The sequence below is a fragment of the Myodes glareolus genome, chromosome 10, assembly GCF_982192425.1.
Source record: "Myodes glareolus chromosome 10, mMyoGla1.1, whole genome shotgun sequence".
Classification (NCBI taxonomy): Eukaryota; Metazoa; Chordata; class Mammalia; order Rodentia; family Cricetidae; genus Myodes; species Myodes glareolus.
The window spans coordinates 15,948,629-15,963,690 of record NC_142035.1 but is presented as its reverse complement, the minus strand read 5'-3'; the positions used below and the strand labels follow the sequence as shown (position 1 = coordinate 15,963,690).

Genomic DNA, 15,062 nt, shown 5'->3' with positions numbered 1-15,062 from the left:
GTAGAGGAGGAGAAGACCGAGCCTGACAGTTCTTGCAGCTAGCAGGTGTCCGAGGAAGTTTGATGCATGGACAGAGAGCAAGGAAGGCAGATCCACACAGCTTCTCTGTTGTCTAGAAGGTCTTGGATGACGGCCCACTGTACTAAGCATTGGAGCCTTTCAGTTCTTACACTAAAAGGGGCGGGGACTTTCCAGTGTCTCTGTCCAAGTGCTTTCAATTCTGGATGTTCTCCCGTTACTGATGCTGCAAGTCCCTGCCTCAATTTCCCCCATATATAAAATTAACATCCCTGCACTTTGGTCCCCGGCCTCTTTCTGAGTAACTCAGATCAACTTGAGCGGGGTGTGTGTGTGTGTGTGTGTGTGTGTGTGTGTGTGTTGGAGGGGCAGGGAGACTAGTCTAAGATTCGTGTGAGTCAAGGGGCCCAGTTCGACAGGTAAGACAGCACCCATCTCCAGATGGATGTTGCTGCCACCACTTCCTACGGCCCGGCCCGGTATGCCTGGTGCCAATTGACACTGCCTCCAATATTTAGGGTGGGAAATGTCCCATTTCTAAACAGGTGTGGCCTAGGGGCTTTTCTCTTTCCTCTCGCTCTTGGCGACAAAAGGCGGGACAGGAAAGGCTCAGTTGGTCTGGCAAGTAACACTAGGGGCGGAGGGCTGGGCGGGGACCCGGGCGACTGCTCAACCCAGACGAGGACCAGGGCCCCCTTGCCCTCGGCGGCGCCCGAGGCCCGAACAATAGCGCTTGCGGGCGGGGCGGGGGAGGGCGTGGCGGGAGGGCGTAGCTCCCCTCCGGGCGCCGCCCCCGGCCCGCCCCCCGCGCTTGCACACGGGCTCGCAGAGGGCTCCCACCGCCGCCCGCCCAGGCACTGCCCGCGGGAGCCGCCGCCGCCGCCGCCGCGCCCGCCATGGACGTCCGCCTGTATCCCTCGGCGCCCGCGGTCGGTGCGCGGCCCGGGGCCGAGACGGCCGGCCTGGCGCACCTGGACTACTACCACTGCGGCAAGGTAGGCGGCAAGGTAGGCAGGGGCCGAGCGTCCCGGGCTCGAGCGTGGGGCAGGAGTCACCTCGCGGCTGCGGACGCGGCCACTTTGGGGCTCACACGGGGGACACGCACACAACAGCCCCGTCGATGGGCACGTGCCGCTCACACCGCTACCCTCGCGGTCACACACACGCCCCGAGTTGTGGATCACAGGCAGAAGTCAGCCCGACAGCCACCCCGCACGACGACACGGTGACACACTCACCCACACTTCGTATTCATTCACAAGCCGACGCGCAGCGACTCCCTGTCACCCAACCAGGCGGCACCACACACAGCCTTCACCGTCCCACATAAGTCACTGTGCCAGTCATTTATCGTCAACCACACTCAGCCTCTCGCCCACGTACACGGCTACATTAACATACACAAGTCATTTCACCCATCCGCACACACAACGCTGCTGCCCACGTTCCTACCCGCTGTCACATCCAGTGACAACCGGGGACAGTCACACAAAGAAGTAGCTCCGACAGTTCCAGCTCTCACTCACAATGACCCACAAGTGCACACGGTCACACTGATCCATCTCCTGAACAAGAAGCCTCAACTACGAATCGCCTTGACGGCCACGCAGTCATACCCGGGCACACCCAGAGACAGTCATGGGCTCCAGCACCCTTCACTCCCCACCCCCACCCCTTGGTCGTCCACACTCGCGCGTCGGGGTTTTAACTTGTCGCTGCCGCGCACTAATTGGGCCGTTTACTAATTGGTCGTCACTGCCCCCATGGCGCCTGGGATTCTATGTTGGTGGCGTCCAATCAAGGCCTGTCCCTTCCCTGGATCGGGGAGCTAGCGTCCCTTCGGCACGGGCTGCAGTGAGGAAGCACCTCTAGCCGCCCCCCACTCTCCCCATCCAGGATCTCTGTCCCTAACTCCAGGCAGGTCCCCGTAACGCGGCGCCGTCAGGAGGCTGTGCCTGGATCCTGGAACCTGAGGAGTCGGACCCTAGCTCCTCTTCTAGCCCATCGGGCAGGGTCAGGGGCGGCCACGCAGTCCGAATCCTCTTCACTCGCAGGGAAGGGAACTTTGAAACTTAGTTAGGAAGCCAGACGGTCGGTGCGTCCTCGGGTCTGTGCGTCGGTCCGGGTCAGGCTGGAGACGAGAGCGGCTTTTCGTCACTCGGAGCCCGGATTGAACAGCGCGCGTGGGTCTCCGGGCGGTCGGGGCGCAGACGCTCGGGCTCTGCGGTGCTGCGTGGTGAGTGCGCGTCGGGTGGCTGGATCCGCGACCTTCTGGGGTCTATCTCCTTCCCCACAGGGCTGTCCGCCCAGCTCCTGGCTGCAGGGGTGCTGCCGGGATACTGCGGGAGCAGAGCGTCCGGCCGCTAGCAGGGCCTCCGGGGCTGGGCCTCTGCAAGTGCGTCCTCAGGCCCTAAGGGAGCGGTTGCCGCCAGGAGCCCTCTGCAGTTTACCCTGGTCCGGGAGGCGTGAGCCGCGCAGGCGGGGGGGCGTCCCGGGGTGGAGGTGGGCGGCACGCAGCTCGCCGAGGGGAGAGCAGATTATCTTTTGTGCGCTGATCCGCAAAGTTGGAAGCCTGAGTGGGGGGATGGTGCCTTAGAGAGAAGGCGGGTTCCGGAGCCGCTTCCACTGTGGTGGTGGGAAAATAGATTAAAAACAGCAAGTGGAGTTTTACAAGGAGCTGGGAATGGGGCGTTGGGTCATCCGCCTTTGGCTTTGTTACGTTTAAAACACCAGATGGGTAAGACAGGGCTCACCCTCTGATTTAGAAACCGAGATAGAGACTGGGCATTTGTGCCTTCAAGTCTGGGTACCCAGGCTGAGGAGGAGGTAGAAATTAACCAGAAGAGGTCTTTTGGAGGTGATGTATCTGCAAACCCCATCAGAGTGGGGGACAAACTGTCTTTTACTGCCGCCTTTGGGAAGCAGGACTCTGCCGAGCCCCCCCCCCCCATCCTACCCCACCCCCACCCCGCGTATTTTATTCGGAAGCTTTCGAAACCTCTGACTCAGCACCAAGAACCTCCGAGATCGGAACTCGCTGGGGAGGGCGCAGAAGTGGAGGGTGGAGATTTGGGTTTCTATCTGTGCTGTAGGACCCTGGCCCATAGCTGGAGAAGTTTTGCGCATAGCGGGGTGGGACAAGCCACTAGAATGCTTGCATGGAAGGTGTGACCATGTGCTTAGATGTGGAATCTGCTGTTCAGTCGTTCCTGCTGGGTGGGGGTGATGGAGCACCTGGCTCAGCTTGAGCCAGAGTCCTGCTGGCAGACTCTCCAGTGGGCTGTGGCCTTCCGTGATGGTTCATGGGGTTCACTGTGACCAGGAACTCCATTTTTTTTTCAGACTCCAGAAACTGATGTAGAAAGGTTGATGTAGAAAGAAAAAGAAAATGTCCAAGCTTCAAGCTCCCTCACAGCGGCTCACTATCAGAGCTGGAGGGTAAACGGAGACCTAAGGTGTGGTTGTTATAGCCCACTGGGGCGGTGTGTCTGTAAAATGGGATACAGAGCCAGAACACAGCCCACACACTGGGGGCTCTGTTCCTGCAGCCAAGACAAGAGGCCTGTCTCTCAAGCATTTGCCCAAACGATGTCAGACAACCGTGGGGCAGTTGACCTGGAAGGGCCCTTGGCGACGGTCCCCTTGGCGACCATCCCCTTGGTGACTGTCCCCTTAGCAATCCTCTACACAGAGATTCCTAGCCTCTTTAAATTGAAGTCATGAGCACTGGCTGTTCTTTTGGTGTTTTTTGTTTGAGTAAACACACAATGATAAAAAGCTGTTGTGGCTTCATTTTAGCTTCAGAATACTTGTGTAATTTATTAATCACGGTAACATTGGTATGCATTAGAAAAATCGCTTACCAGATACAAGGCAAGTACGTTACTTTTAAAAATGTAGTATTGGTGCTTGGTAAGCACAGCGGCTCCTGGCCTCTGGCATGGAGGATCTGGGATCTCATGAAGGGGACTATTGAGCTCCTCTTGGCTTCATAGATGGGGAAACTGAGTCAAGGAGCAATATACCTATGGGTTACTGGGCAGGCAAAAGGCACAGTTGAGGTTGAATCTACATTTCTGTTTCTCAATTCACAGTAGGTCAGTAGTCTGGTCTCCTTGTGAGTCTCTGTCGCAGTTTGGGGGTAAGGGCCCTATGATTTCCAGCCACCGAGATTCGAATTCCTTCCATTTAGATTTTGGAAGGCACTTTATCAGGTTGGAAGCTCCCAACTCAGCTAAGGCAGACTGCTGCCAGTTAGCCACTGGGACAAGGTGAACCTGGCTTCATAGTTCCATGTGTGCTTTTGTGAACTAGAGAAAATGATTTATAGCTTTTAAAACACAAGTTTAAAATATATGTATTTATGTAGGTATGTGGGCATGTGTGGAAGTCTGAGGACAACTTGAGGCTCTCTCCTTCCACTGTGTGTATCCCAGAAGCCAAAGTTAGGTTGATAGGTTTAGCAACAGGTGCCTTTACCTACCAAGCCACCTCTAGGCTCTCTAGTTCTTTGTTGTTATTGAGTATGACTTAGTTTAATAAAATGTAAATGAGCGTTGGCAGATATAAACACCCCTGTACCCACTAATCCAGTCTAGGTAGAGAATATTTCCATTACCCTTAGAAAGCCCAGTTGTGCCCTTCCCAGTCAGGACCCATCCACTGTCCCAGTGATGGTTTCTTTTCTGACTTCTACCTCCACAGTTTGTTTCAGATCAGTTTAGGACTATTAACTCCAGTTAAGCCCCAGAATTTCATATTCAACATAGGCGTTTTGAGTGTGGCCTCTTTTTAGCTCGGTCTGTCTTTCGGATTCTTTTGGTGTGTGTGTGTGTGTGTGTGTGTGTGTGTGTGTGTGTGTGTGTGTGTGTGTAGTTTGTTCCGCTTTGTTGCTGAGTGACATTGCTTCGTGTGAATACAGCACTCTCGGTACTTCATTTGGGTTTGTTTCCAGTCTGGGGAAATTGTAAATAAAGCCTGCCACGAGTGCTCGTCTACAAGTCTTTTTGTGGAAAGAGCAAGTTATTTAATATTGCTGAGCCTCGGTATCCTCTTTAATTTTTTTTTCTTTAAGCTTTGTTTATTTTTGTTTTATGGGTATGGTTATTTTGCCTATCTGTCAGTATATGCAAAATGATGGGAGCGCAATGCCCCTGGAGGCCAGAAGAGGGCCTCAGATCCCCCTGAACTGGTGTTACAGATGGTTGTGAGCCACCATGTGTGGGGTAGAAATCAAACCTGGGTGGTGTGGGATTCCCCTCTGTATGCTATGAATATGTTTTATTACCATTGGTTAATAAAGAAGCTGCTTTGGACCTATGGCAGCATAGAACATAGCAAGACAGGAATTCCAAGCAGAGGTAGAGGAGGAAAGAAGGCAGAATCAGGGAGACACCTTGTAGCCACTGAAGGAGGAAGACGCCTGCCCACCAGAACCGTACTGGTAAACCATGAGCCTTGTGATAAAATATAAAATAATAGAAATGGGTTAATTTAAGATGTAAGAGTAAGTTAATTAGAAGCCCAAGCTAATAGGCCAAGCAATGTTGCAATTAATATAGTTTCTGTGTGATTATTTCCAGTCTGGGAGGCCAGGAATGAACAAGCAGTCTCCGCCGACACCTGGGTCCTTTAGAAGAGCAGGGTCAGCTCCAGCCCCACCTTCTGGAGGACGTTGCCTACTTCTGAGATTCAGGATCCAGGAGTGAGAGGTGTCAGCTAGGATGGTTCTTGGAACAGACCAGCTATTGATTAGTTGGTGGTGGTATCAACCCCCTGCCATCCACTCCAGTGAGAGTTTAACCTCTCTGATCTGGGCATCCTTTATCCCTGTTTGATGCCCCTCAAAGGCTCACCTGGGTGCCACTGTCAGGGAGCACTCTGTGGCCAGCCACCTCTTCCTCCAGGCTCTCCCAGTGACTACTGAGTGCGATGTGGCATGTTCTATCATCTGTTATTTAATCAACAAATATTTATTGATCACTGCTTTGTGCTAGAACTTTGCTAGGTAACCAATGCTATGGCAATGAACAAAGCAAGCCCAAATTGTTGCTCTCAAAGGTTATCTATCTATGGATAAAATATATAGTAATATGATTAATAGGTCTCTGGGTATGAAGTAAACAAGAGGGTTAAAGTGAGCCATGGCCTAGGGCAGTGTGTGGCTTTGCAAGTGTGTGAGTAAGTGAGTGTGTGTATGTGTGTACATGTGTTTGTGTGCCCTGATACACACACATGTGGAGGCAGAGGTTGACACGGGGTGTTGTCATAGTTAGAGTTAGTTTTTATCAATGCTACACACACTTAGACCTGAGAAGAAGGACTCTCAGTTGAGGCATTGCTTCTCTAAGACTGGCCTGTGAGTGTCTCTGCTGGGCGCTGTCTTGATTGCCAATTGACTTGGGAGGGTCCAGCCCACCGTGGGCGGTGCCATCCCCTAGCTGACGGGTCTGGGTTGTATATGAAACAAGCTGAGCAAGCCAGCAGGGAGAGCGTCGGTAAGCAGCATTTCTCCATGGTTACTGCTTCAGTTTCTGACTCCAGATTCCTGCCTCGACTTCCCTCAATGGTAGACTGTAACCTGTAAGTGAAATAAACCCTTCCTCAAGTTGGTTTGGTCATGATGTTTTACCATGGCAACAGAAAGCAAATCAGAACAGATGTCTTCCTTTATATACATTTTAAGACCAGTTTCTCATCGAACTCAACATTCTGACTAGAGTCTTCTAGGGTCTACCTGCCTCCACCCCACCAGCATGGGACTATAAATGTGTACCTACATGCCTGACTTTCACTAGGTTCTGGGGATCCAAACGCCAGTCCTCATGCTTACGCGGCAAGCTCTTTCCCCACTGAGCCATCACCCCAGCTCCCATTCTGTGGTTTTAAGGTGGGAGGTTGCTGGCAGGCTCTTGAAATTTTGAAAATTTATGTTTATAATGAGAGTTACTTGGTAAATTTTTTTTAAAGCTTCATTTATTTTTACTTATGACTGTATGTATGTTTGTATGTATGTATGCACACATGTGTACAGATGCCTGTGGGAGCCAGAAGAGGGCATTGGATCTTCTGGCAGGCAGTTGTGAGCCTGTGGGTGATGGGGAGCGAATTCTGGCTCTCTGCAGGAGCCGCTAGAGAGCCCAGCCGCAGAGACAGACTCCAGCCGCTGATGGGTAAGTTTGAACCAGCAGATTCCTGGACCACACTCCCAGGAATTTCCATTCATTTGGTCCTGGGGGGGGGATGGACCCTTGGAATTTGCACATCTAATGAGGCTCCATGTGATGCTGGTCGGTCACACGCTACAGGTCACAGTCTGTGTAGTAGTGGCTTGGTTGTTTGTGTACAGTTTTGTGTAGGCTCCTGGCAGACAGGAACCATGCCCAGCACTTGGCACAGTGCCTTCTTATAATGGCTCAGTAAGTAAGGGGTGGTGGGTGACTTATTTTGCTTTCCACCCACACAGTTCTGGGCCCAGGATCGTGTAAGGATGGGAAGTAGGAAAACATGGTTAACGAGGGACTGGAGGCTCCGTTTGGCAAAATCCGTGAAGTGGAGTTTACTCTTACTGCCTATTCTGTACTTGGGGTATCCGAGGACTTTACAGCATCTGTGGGGGCGAGATTGGCACGGCTTCCTTCTGCAGGGGGCAGGGATAGTCCTGTGGGAGGAGCCCTGGCCTGGCTGGAATAAAGGGGCTCTGCCAGGAGACCAGCATTTCTGCAGGAAACTCTTTACTTCCCATCTTGTAGAGGGTCCTCCCAGGATCACGCTTATATATATCAGAAACAGCAGCCCAGGCCCTACCACTTCTCACTCCAGTCTCCGGAGACTTTGAACATGTCATGAGCTTTCCCTGGGTTTCTGCTTCCCTGTGTACAGAGGAAAATTGAATCGGTGACCATCACCCTTTCAGAACAGAGTGGTATGGAGATGTAACGAAATGAGAAGTTGGGTGTCTTTTATAATTGTGGTACTTGGAGGGATCCTCCACTAGGGGGCAGTGGTGATGCTTTTTGAAGAGCGTGAAAGTCTGCTTTTCATTACTATAACAAAATACCTGAGGCAGCCTAACTTTATAAGACAGAGGTTATCATGGATTTCAGACTAGCCTCAGCTACATAAGGGAACTGTCTCAACAATAAAAAAATAAAATAAACAAACTTGGAGGTAAAAGATTAAAAACAGGTAATTTAGCATATATATATGCTTGGAGGCCGAGAGTCCAGAAAGCACAGCTTGGGCCTCCTGAGCGCTGCCTCTCGACTGCCTCACTTCGTGGCAAAGGCACTAATGGCAGGAGCAGGTGTGGAAGCAAGTGATCGATTCTGTTTCAAACCAGGACCACAGAGCTGGCAGTGGAGGGCTTGCTGCTGTGAAAACATCCCTCTCCTTGAACCTGAGGGTCCTGGAGCCCAGCCTCTTGACTACACTGAGCAACTCCCCACTGGGCCTTTTGAGCCAGTCTTGAGATGTTGTCCTTGTGGTAAGGGAGGACTCTTGTGTTCCCAGAGTGGGCCTGGTAGGTAAGCGTTCAACATTTGCTGAATTTGCTCGGGGCATGAGGGAATGGCTGAGTGTAGAGCTGCCCGGTTGCCTCTATGCTAGAGGAATTCAGTCTCTGATTGCCCCAGAATCTGAAAACTGTGGGAGCTGCCTGGAGTCTAGAGCAGAGCAGGGTCCAAGTGATATTGAGTGACGGGGTCCAGAACTGTCCCATGAGCCAGCCCGGAGGACGGTGCCTAGTGAGTGGAACAGCCAGCCGTGATGGAGCTCTTGGGTCTGGACACACTGCACGGGTTTCCCAGATCCTCCGCGGTGTGGCTGCCTGTCATTCCTTTGGGTCATCTCTTTTGTTTCCTTGGTTTCTTAGAGTCCCAGGATTGATATCCAGTTTGGGACGGATGTGGAACACAGCAGACCTGGGATTACATGCTGCCTCAAGTGTCAGGAACACAGATAAGTTATTCAGGGGTCCAATTTCTTCTCTGTCAAATAGCAAATCAGCAGCTCATGTCTGAGGGTTGTCCTCACGGCCGCTAGACACACTTTCATTTCCATCCCCTCGGAACAGAGCACCAGAGTTCCGCCTTTAAGAGTCCGCTCTTGTCTCTATGAAGGGTGGGGCCCGGCCTTCCTCCCAGCCTTCATTTCCTTCTTTTGGTGGCAGGGAAAGCAAGCGGGGTGGTTAGAGTATCCATGGCTTGGGCTGGTGACCTTGGGCACAAGGCTTAGGCATCTTTTCTTGGACAAACAAGGGCTGCGATAGGAGGTATCAACTCCAAGATGTCTCGCCTTGAAACAGAAACTAGTGCCACCCACCCCGGGCTGCAGTGTCAGGTCTGGGGTCACACGCTGCTTTACCGGGAACTGTTCTCCAGTAGGGACAGCTATTGCTCCAGAGCTGGGTGGTTGTCATCATTCATGTCTCTGACCAACTTCTTCCTCTGTCCAAACACGTGTCCCTCTCCTGGGTGTCCACTATGTCCCCAGTCTTCCCTCAGACATAAACCATCCCTGGGCAGCTCTCCAGTCCTGATTATGTTTTCACGAAACCCAGGTAAACCCAAGGTGAAGGGAACCCCTTCAGAACCTACAGGAGGTTTGAGGAGGCCACCTGACTGTCCAGGTCCAGGCTACGTACCCAAGTCCTACAGGACATCCCCATGTTCAAAGCAGAAAGATGCTTCCCTCCCCAGGCTCTAGGCTAAGACTGAGTGGTCCAGTTCCCTGACCGGAGGGATAGGCACCACCCTCTTGTCAGCAATGCTAGCTTCCCGGTTGGTTCTTAGGTTTGCTAACTCCAGCGGCCTGGATACCTGTGTCCTCCAGCCACTGGGCCAGCGTTGGAGAAGTTAAGTGCTCCTGGCAAGGGAGGGTGGCCACACACAGGCCTTTGGACTTTCCCTTCAGCAGAAGACCAAGAAACCATCATGGAGACTGGTCTGAATTTGGGAAAGCAGAGCCTCTGTCCCTCTACACTCCCCCGCCCCTGCTCCCTCCCACTCCAAACCAAGCAGGCTGAAGTGTAGCCTGTGGGCTTCCTTGCTCCACTGCAGGCAGGCCTTGCCACCCCACTGGGGTGGACAGATCTCCCAAGGTGTTTCCCGTCTGCATGGGACACCCTCCCACGACTGTCATGTCTCTACACAACCCCACTGTTGTTTGAGACTCAGCTATGTGACATCTTCCCAAGGGTCAAGCACTGCCACCGCCCCTGGCGATTTTTTGTGTGCTTGTTGGTTTAGTTTGACTCAGTAGATCACAGATCCATATGACCTTTCATCTGGTAAACAGAAACCTTCTCGTTGAGTGGCTGAGAATTCAGGATTCAGGATTGAGAATTCAGTCCAATCCTGAATTCTCAGCACCAAGCACACAGTAGGCCCTCTAGAAAAGTCCACTGTGTCACTGAGAAAGCCAGCAATCCAGCAATATGCACCGTAGAACCATGATCTTCCAGCTTGCTCCAGAAGGCACCAGAAATCCCAATTGCACCGTAGCAAGTTTTAAGCATCAAAGTAATTGATCAAAATTTATCACCCTGTGTTACACAACATCTTCTCTCTAAGATATAAAATTACCATTTACCATGACTCATTAAGTTAATAATTACCGACCATATGTTTTTATTGCTTCTCCCAAGCTGAGGTGATAAATCACCCTGTAGGGTTGGGTCTGTGTAAATACAATGACTGCCAACTGTGCAGATACGGCATTTACCGACAGGAACGCTCAGGCCTGAAGTACTGGGCTGAAAACCTAGCCCCGCGATCCTGCCAGCCCCTGCTATGATGTGTTTGAGTTCCCAGGTCGGGGCTTCTCCATCAGGGCACAGTTTTTAGAATATTTCTGATTGTCATAGCTTGTGGGGATGGGGTTCTTCTGCCATCTAGTCAGTGGGGGTCAGGGATGCTACAGCGAGAATTATAATGCTTGGGAAAGGCTCCATCACCGTGTATGATTAGGGCCAAGGTACCGGCTGTGCTGGGGAAAGGAAACGATGTTCTAGGCCAGCAGTGTTTTCCATCATGTATGTTATTTTCATCTGTGGTGACTTCTACCACGTATTTTATTTTCATCCGAGTTCATAGCAAAAATGTAAGATGTGGTTGTTCTTTAGTCTGGGGCCAAGCCAGTGATCAAAGGCTTTAAACTAATGCATGGATCTCTTCATTTGCCCAGTTCCCAGCCTCAGCTGCCTCTCTTGGAACTTTACAGGGTAGGGTTAGGAGAATTTTTCCAGGGACTGTGGGTTGGGGTGCACATTCCTTAGGGCTTCCAGGTTGTCCGTCTGTCCTTTGACGTCTTTATTTCCAGTGGTGTCTCAGTGTTTCTGATTGTTGTCATCTTCCTGATGGACCGATTGGATTCTCTCATAGTGATCTGTACCTGAATTGTGACTATATATGCATGATGAAGGCTTATATTTCTATCTCTACCTTATCTATGGTAGATTAAGGTGGGTAGATTTTTATTTTTGTCATTCTGTTGGGATTTAGAAGCAAGGAGAGAAGGTGAAAGTATGTTTAGCAGCTGCCTAAAGCACCTTGTTCCTGCTTAGTGAGTTTGTTTGAAATTTTGTGGGTTTTTTTTTTTTTTTTGGTGGGGAAAAGTAAGGTAGAAACGAGCACAAATCATTTACTGACCCGTTACCACTTGTAGGCGGGGAAACTGATCCAAATAGCTGAAGTACTGCAGGTGGCAGAGGAACAGGCCTTGTCTTTCTCTGTGGGTGGCCTCCACTTGAAGCTCCTTCCTGAGAGCTTCATACGTGTGCGTGCGTATTCGTGTGTGTAGGTATGTGCGTGCAAGTGTGTGTGCAGCCACACTACGTGCGTGTATCCGTGTGCGCACGTGCAGGGGCCTGTGTGTTGCTTGCTTCTTGCTTTTCCCATTGTAGAACTTTCTCTTCTAGGGGTCTGGCAGCTCCAGCTGGGCCCCTCGCCTTAGGTCTCAACTTCAGGCCTCATTTGCCAAAAGGTCGCTTCCACATTAGAGCTAATTAAAGCGTGCTTATCTTGAAGTTGGGCCTCATTTTCAGAATGACTCATAAACCTGTTAGAAATGATTCTGACTCCATAGTTAACCCCAGGTCAATCTCATGCATAAATTTTGTTGTTGTGCTGTGCTAGGTTGCGGATGGACCCTGGCTCTCCAGAGAGGAAGGTAGGCCCTGGGCTTCGGGGCTTGCTTGTTCATTCTGCAAACTTTTGCTGACAGCCCCATAGGTGATTTCTGGAGCCCCATGCTTCCTCTGTTCTCTGTGCCCACTTGACAGCTCAGTTAACTTTGAATGCAAAGCCAGGTGGCGGAGCACATGTGACCGTGAGACCGATGAAGTGCCTGGGTTCATCTTCTGGGGCTTAGATAGGTGCTCCGTGACCTTGACCCTATTTCTCAGTCTCCTGAATCCCATTTTCTTAATCCTGTACTCTCACCTCATGTTGGTGTTGAGATCTCTGGGAGATCAGAGTGGTTGCTTTCTAGCTCATTCTTGCTGTTTGGGGCTGCTCAGCTCACGTGCCCCTCGGGAGAGCAGCAGGTATCGCCTCCATCCAGGAGTTTACATTCAGTAGAGAATACAAGAAGCTTTTCACTGCAATGCCCCCAGGAAGCCTCAATCAGACACTCAGACCTAACCCCAAGACTAACCCAGATGTCTTGGAAGCCCTTGTAATGGGAGCCACAGCTTGCTCTTCTCCACAGGAGATATTCTTGTAGCCGTCCGTCCTGGCGGGGTTCCAAAGATAGTCAGTGGGACCAGGCTATCTTCTCCTTGCTGTCCCCTCCCTCTGAATTTTAGTTCAGGCAGTACAGGGGAATGAGTACATCGTGACAGGTGGTTTGGGAGCCACCTCGCCCCCAAAACCTGTTCTGCACAGCGGCCACATGTCCCCTTAGCTGTCAGGGTCTCCATAAGGGGCACTGCAGTACAATTGTCCCTGTGCTGCTTTATCAGATAGTCACCTCCTGTCGATCGCGGCTCCCTAGCTGGGTGCACGTCAGCAGCCACAGTCATTTTTTCCTGTGAGCACACTGACTGAGGGTGTGTCAGTGGCATCTGCCTCCAGTGGGTTCGCAGCCAGTTCGCAGGATAGGATTTTCTTGGCAGAGAGATGTGAGGTGGTTGATCTAAAACTGTATTTGCTGTTTCAATTATTCGAGGGTGGTGTGTATGTGTGGGTGTGTGTGCACACATGCAAGAGCACATATATGTGCACAAGTACGCATAAGGATGTAGTTTACAGACACATTGGGTGTGTGGAAGCCAGAGAGTGGCCCTGGGGGTCCTCCTCCATTGTTCTCCGCCTTATCCTTTGACACAGGGTCTTTCGTTGAACCTGGGTCTAGACTAGCTGTCCAAAAAGTCTCGGGGATGCCCCTTCTTCTGCTCCTCCCCAGTGCTGGGATTCCAGGCAAATCTGGCTCTTCATATGGGTGCTGGGGATTAAACTCAGGTTTTTATGCTTACATGGCAGGTGCTTTAACTGCTGAATCTCAGTCTCCTTTGGGGAGATAAATGAAAGTTCTCAGGATGCTTTATACTGCATTGTGCATTGCACATTTTCTGGTTGAGTTCTATAAGACATAGTCACACACATAAACACATACATACAAATATACCACATGCATGAATGACATGCACACGAACACAATATGCACAAATATACCATAACACACACGAAAATGCAACATACATGAATAAATACATGAACACACATACATGAACACATGCCACACATATACACACATATACACACATATGCATGCACATACATTGTCCGAGGCTTTATCATACTCACCTGGAGTCATACTTGGATGCAACACTTTATATGAGTCAGTGCACTTCCCTTTTCCTCACTCATCCACCCCACCATCCAACAACCATATCCAGTTCGCTATGTCCACGGCTTTGTGGCAGGTGCCAGTTACAGATGGGTGAGTCACATGTGGCCCCTACCCTGCAGGAGCTTCTGTCTTATTAGATACGTGACAAGGGTGGTTTCAAATGTGCATGGTAGGCATTAGGTATAATGCAGGAATCCACAGATCATCAGGCAGGCCAGAGGCAGACGGTGAGAAGGGCACATGTCTGCTCTCACGGGTGATCAGAGCCTGGGAGGCAGTCACTCCAGGTAGAAGAAACAGCAGATGTAGAGGCACAGAGGTGATGGATGGATCAGGGGTGAGGCTAGAGAGGGGAGCATTTGGAAAGCCACCCATTATTTCCAGGCCTCAGTTTCCCCATCTCCAAAACGGAAGCAGCAGTGTTTGCCTGTTTATGAAATTCAGTAAGGTACGATCTCATGTTTAAGCACCTGGCAGCATTAACTCAAGGTCCGTTTTCAAATCTATCTGGAGGTGCCCAAGTGCCGGGCTTTGATTTTAAACAAGATAAGAACCAAATAATAGAAAGAGTCTCAGCAATGTGGTCACACTTCCGAGGGTCATTTTCTGTCCTTTCAGATGGAGCTCTTCACAGTGGCAAAAGACCCTGGGTCCTGTCTTCCAGGATCAGGGTGGTTAGCCTGGAATTCATTATGTAGCCCAGGCTGGTCTTGAACTCACAGAGGTCTGTCTGCTTTGGTGTTAACAGTAAGTCAGCACTTACGGGTCCAAGCGTCCCAAGGACAGTTTCTCTCTGGTGCCCTGTTTGGTGTTGCTGTACTGTTTATCTGAAAGGCGACCACCTCCTGAATTACAGCCCAGGACCTTCAGCTCCCAAAGCAGCTCAGAGATAGTTTCTGTCCAGTGACTGAGTGTTGCATGCTGGGAGGGCTCTGGAGCCTTTGCGGAGATCTTCCCGCGACAGAATCAGGTTCATCGATTCTGCGTGCAGAGGTGAGTTATGGCTCAGAGCTGCACAGCCCCAAACTGTGTCCTCTTAGAGCTCTGCTTAAACCTTCCTGTGCAGCATCCTCGCGGGTGTCTAGACACTTCCTGCTTTTCAAAACTCACCTCTGCGACTTTGTATTGAGCCTCAGGCTCCAGCTCTCTTCTGGAAACACAGTCAGCTCTGCCATTGCCTTCCTTTTATCCCC

At 51.0% G+C, this 15,062-nt stretch overlaps 1 protein-coding gene across 8 annotated transcripts in view; it reads left to right on the top strand.

Annotated features, from left to right (window-relative positions):
• Positions 1-861: 861 nt before the first annotated feature.
• The window catches only part of Tox2 (TOX high mobility group box family member 2), a 127,397-nt gene continuing 113,196 nt past the window's right edge, over positions 862-15,062 (top strand). For 2 of the 8 annotated variants that reach the window (XM_085697050.2, XM_085697052.2), the window contains exon 1: positions 863-1,013. In XM_085697050.2, the coding sequence (XP_085553176.1) occupies positions 915-1,013 (99 nt within the window). In that variant the 5' untranslated portion in view covers positions 863-914. Of the gene's footprint in view, positions 1,026-1,851; positions 2,255-15,062 lie in introns of those variants that run through there. The other 6 variants (XM_085697047.2, XM_085697053.2, XM_085697056.2 and 3 more) reach the window with 6 other exon arrangements.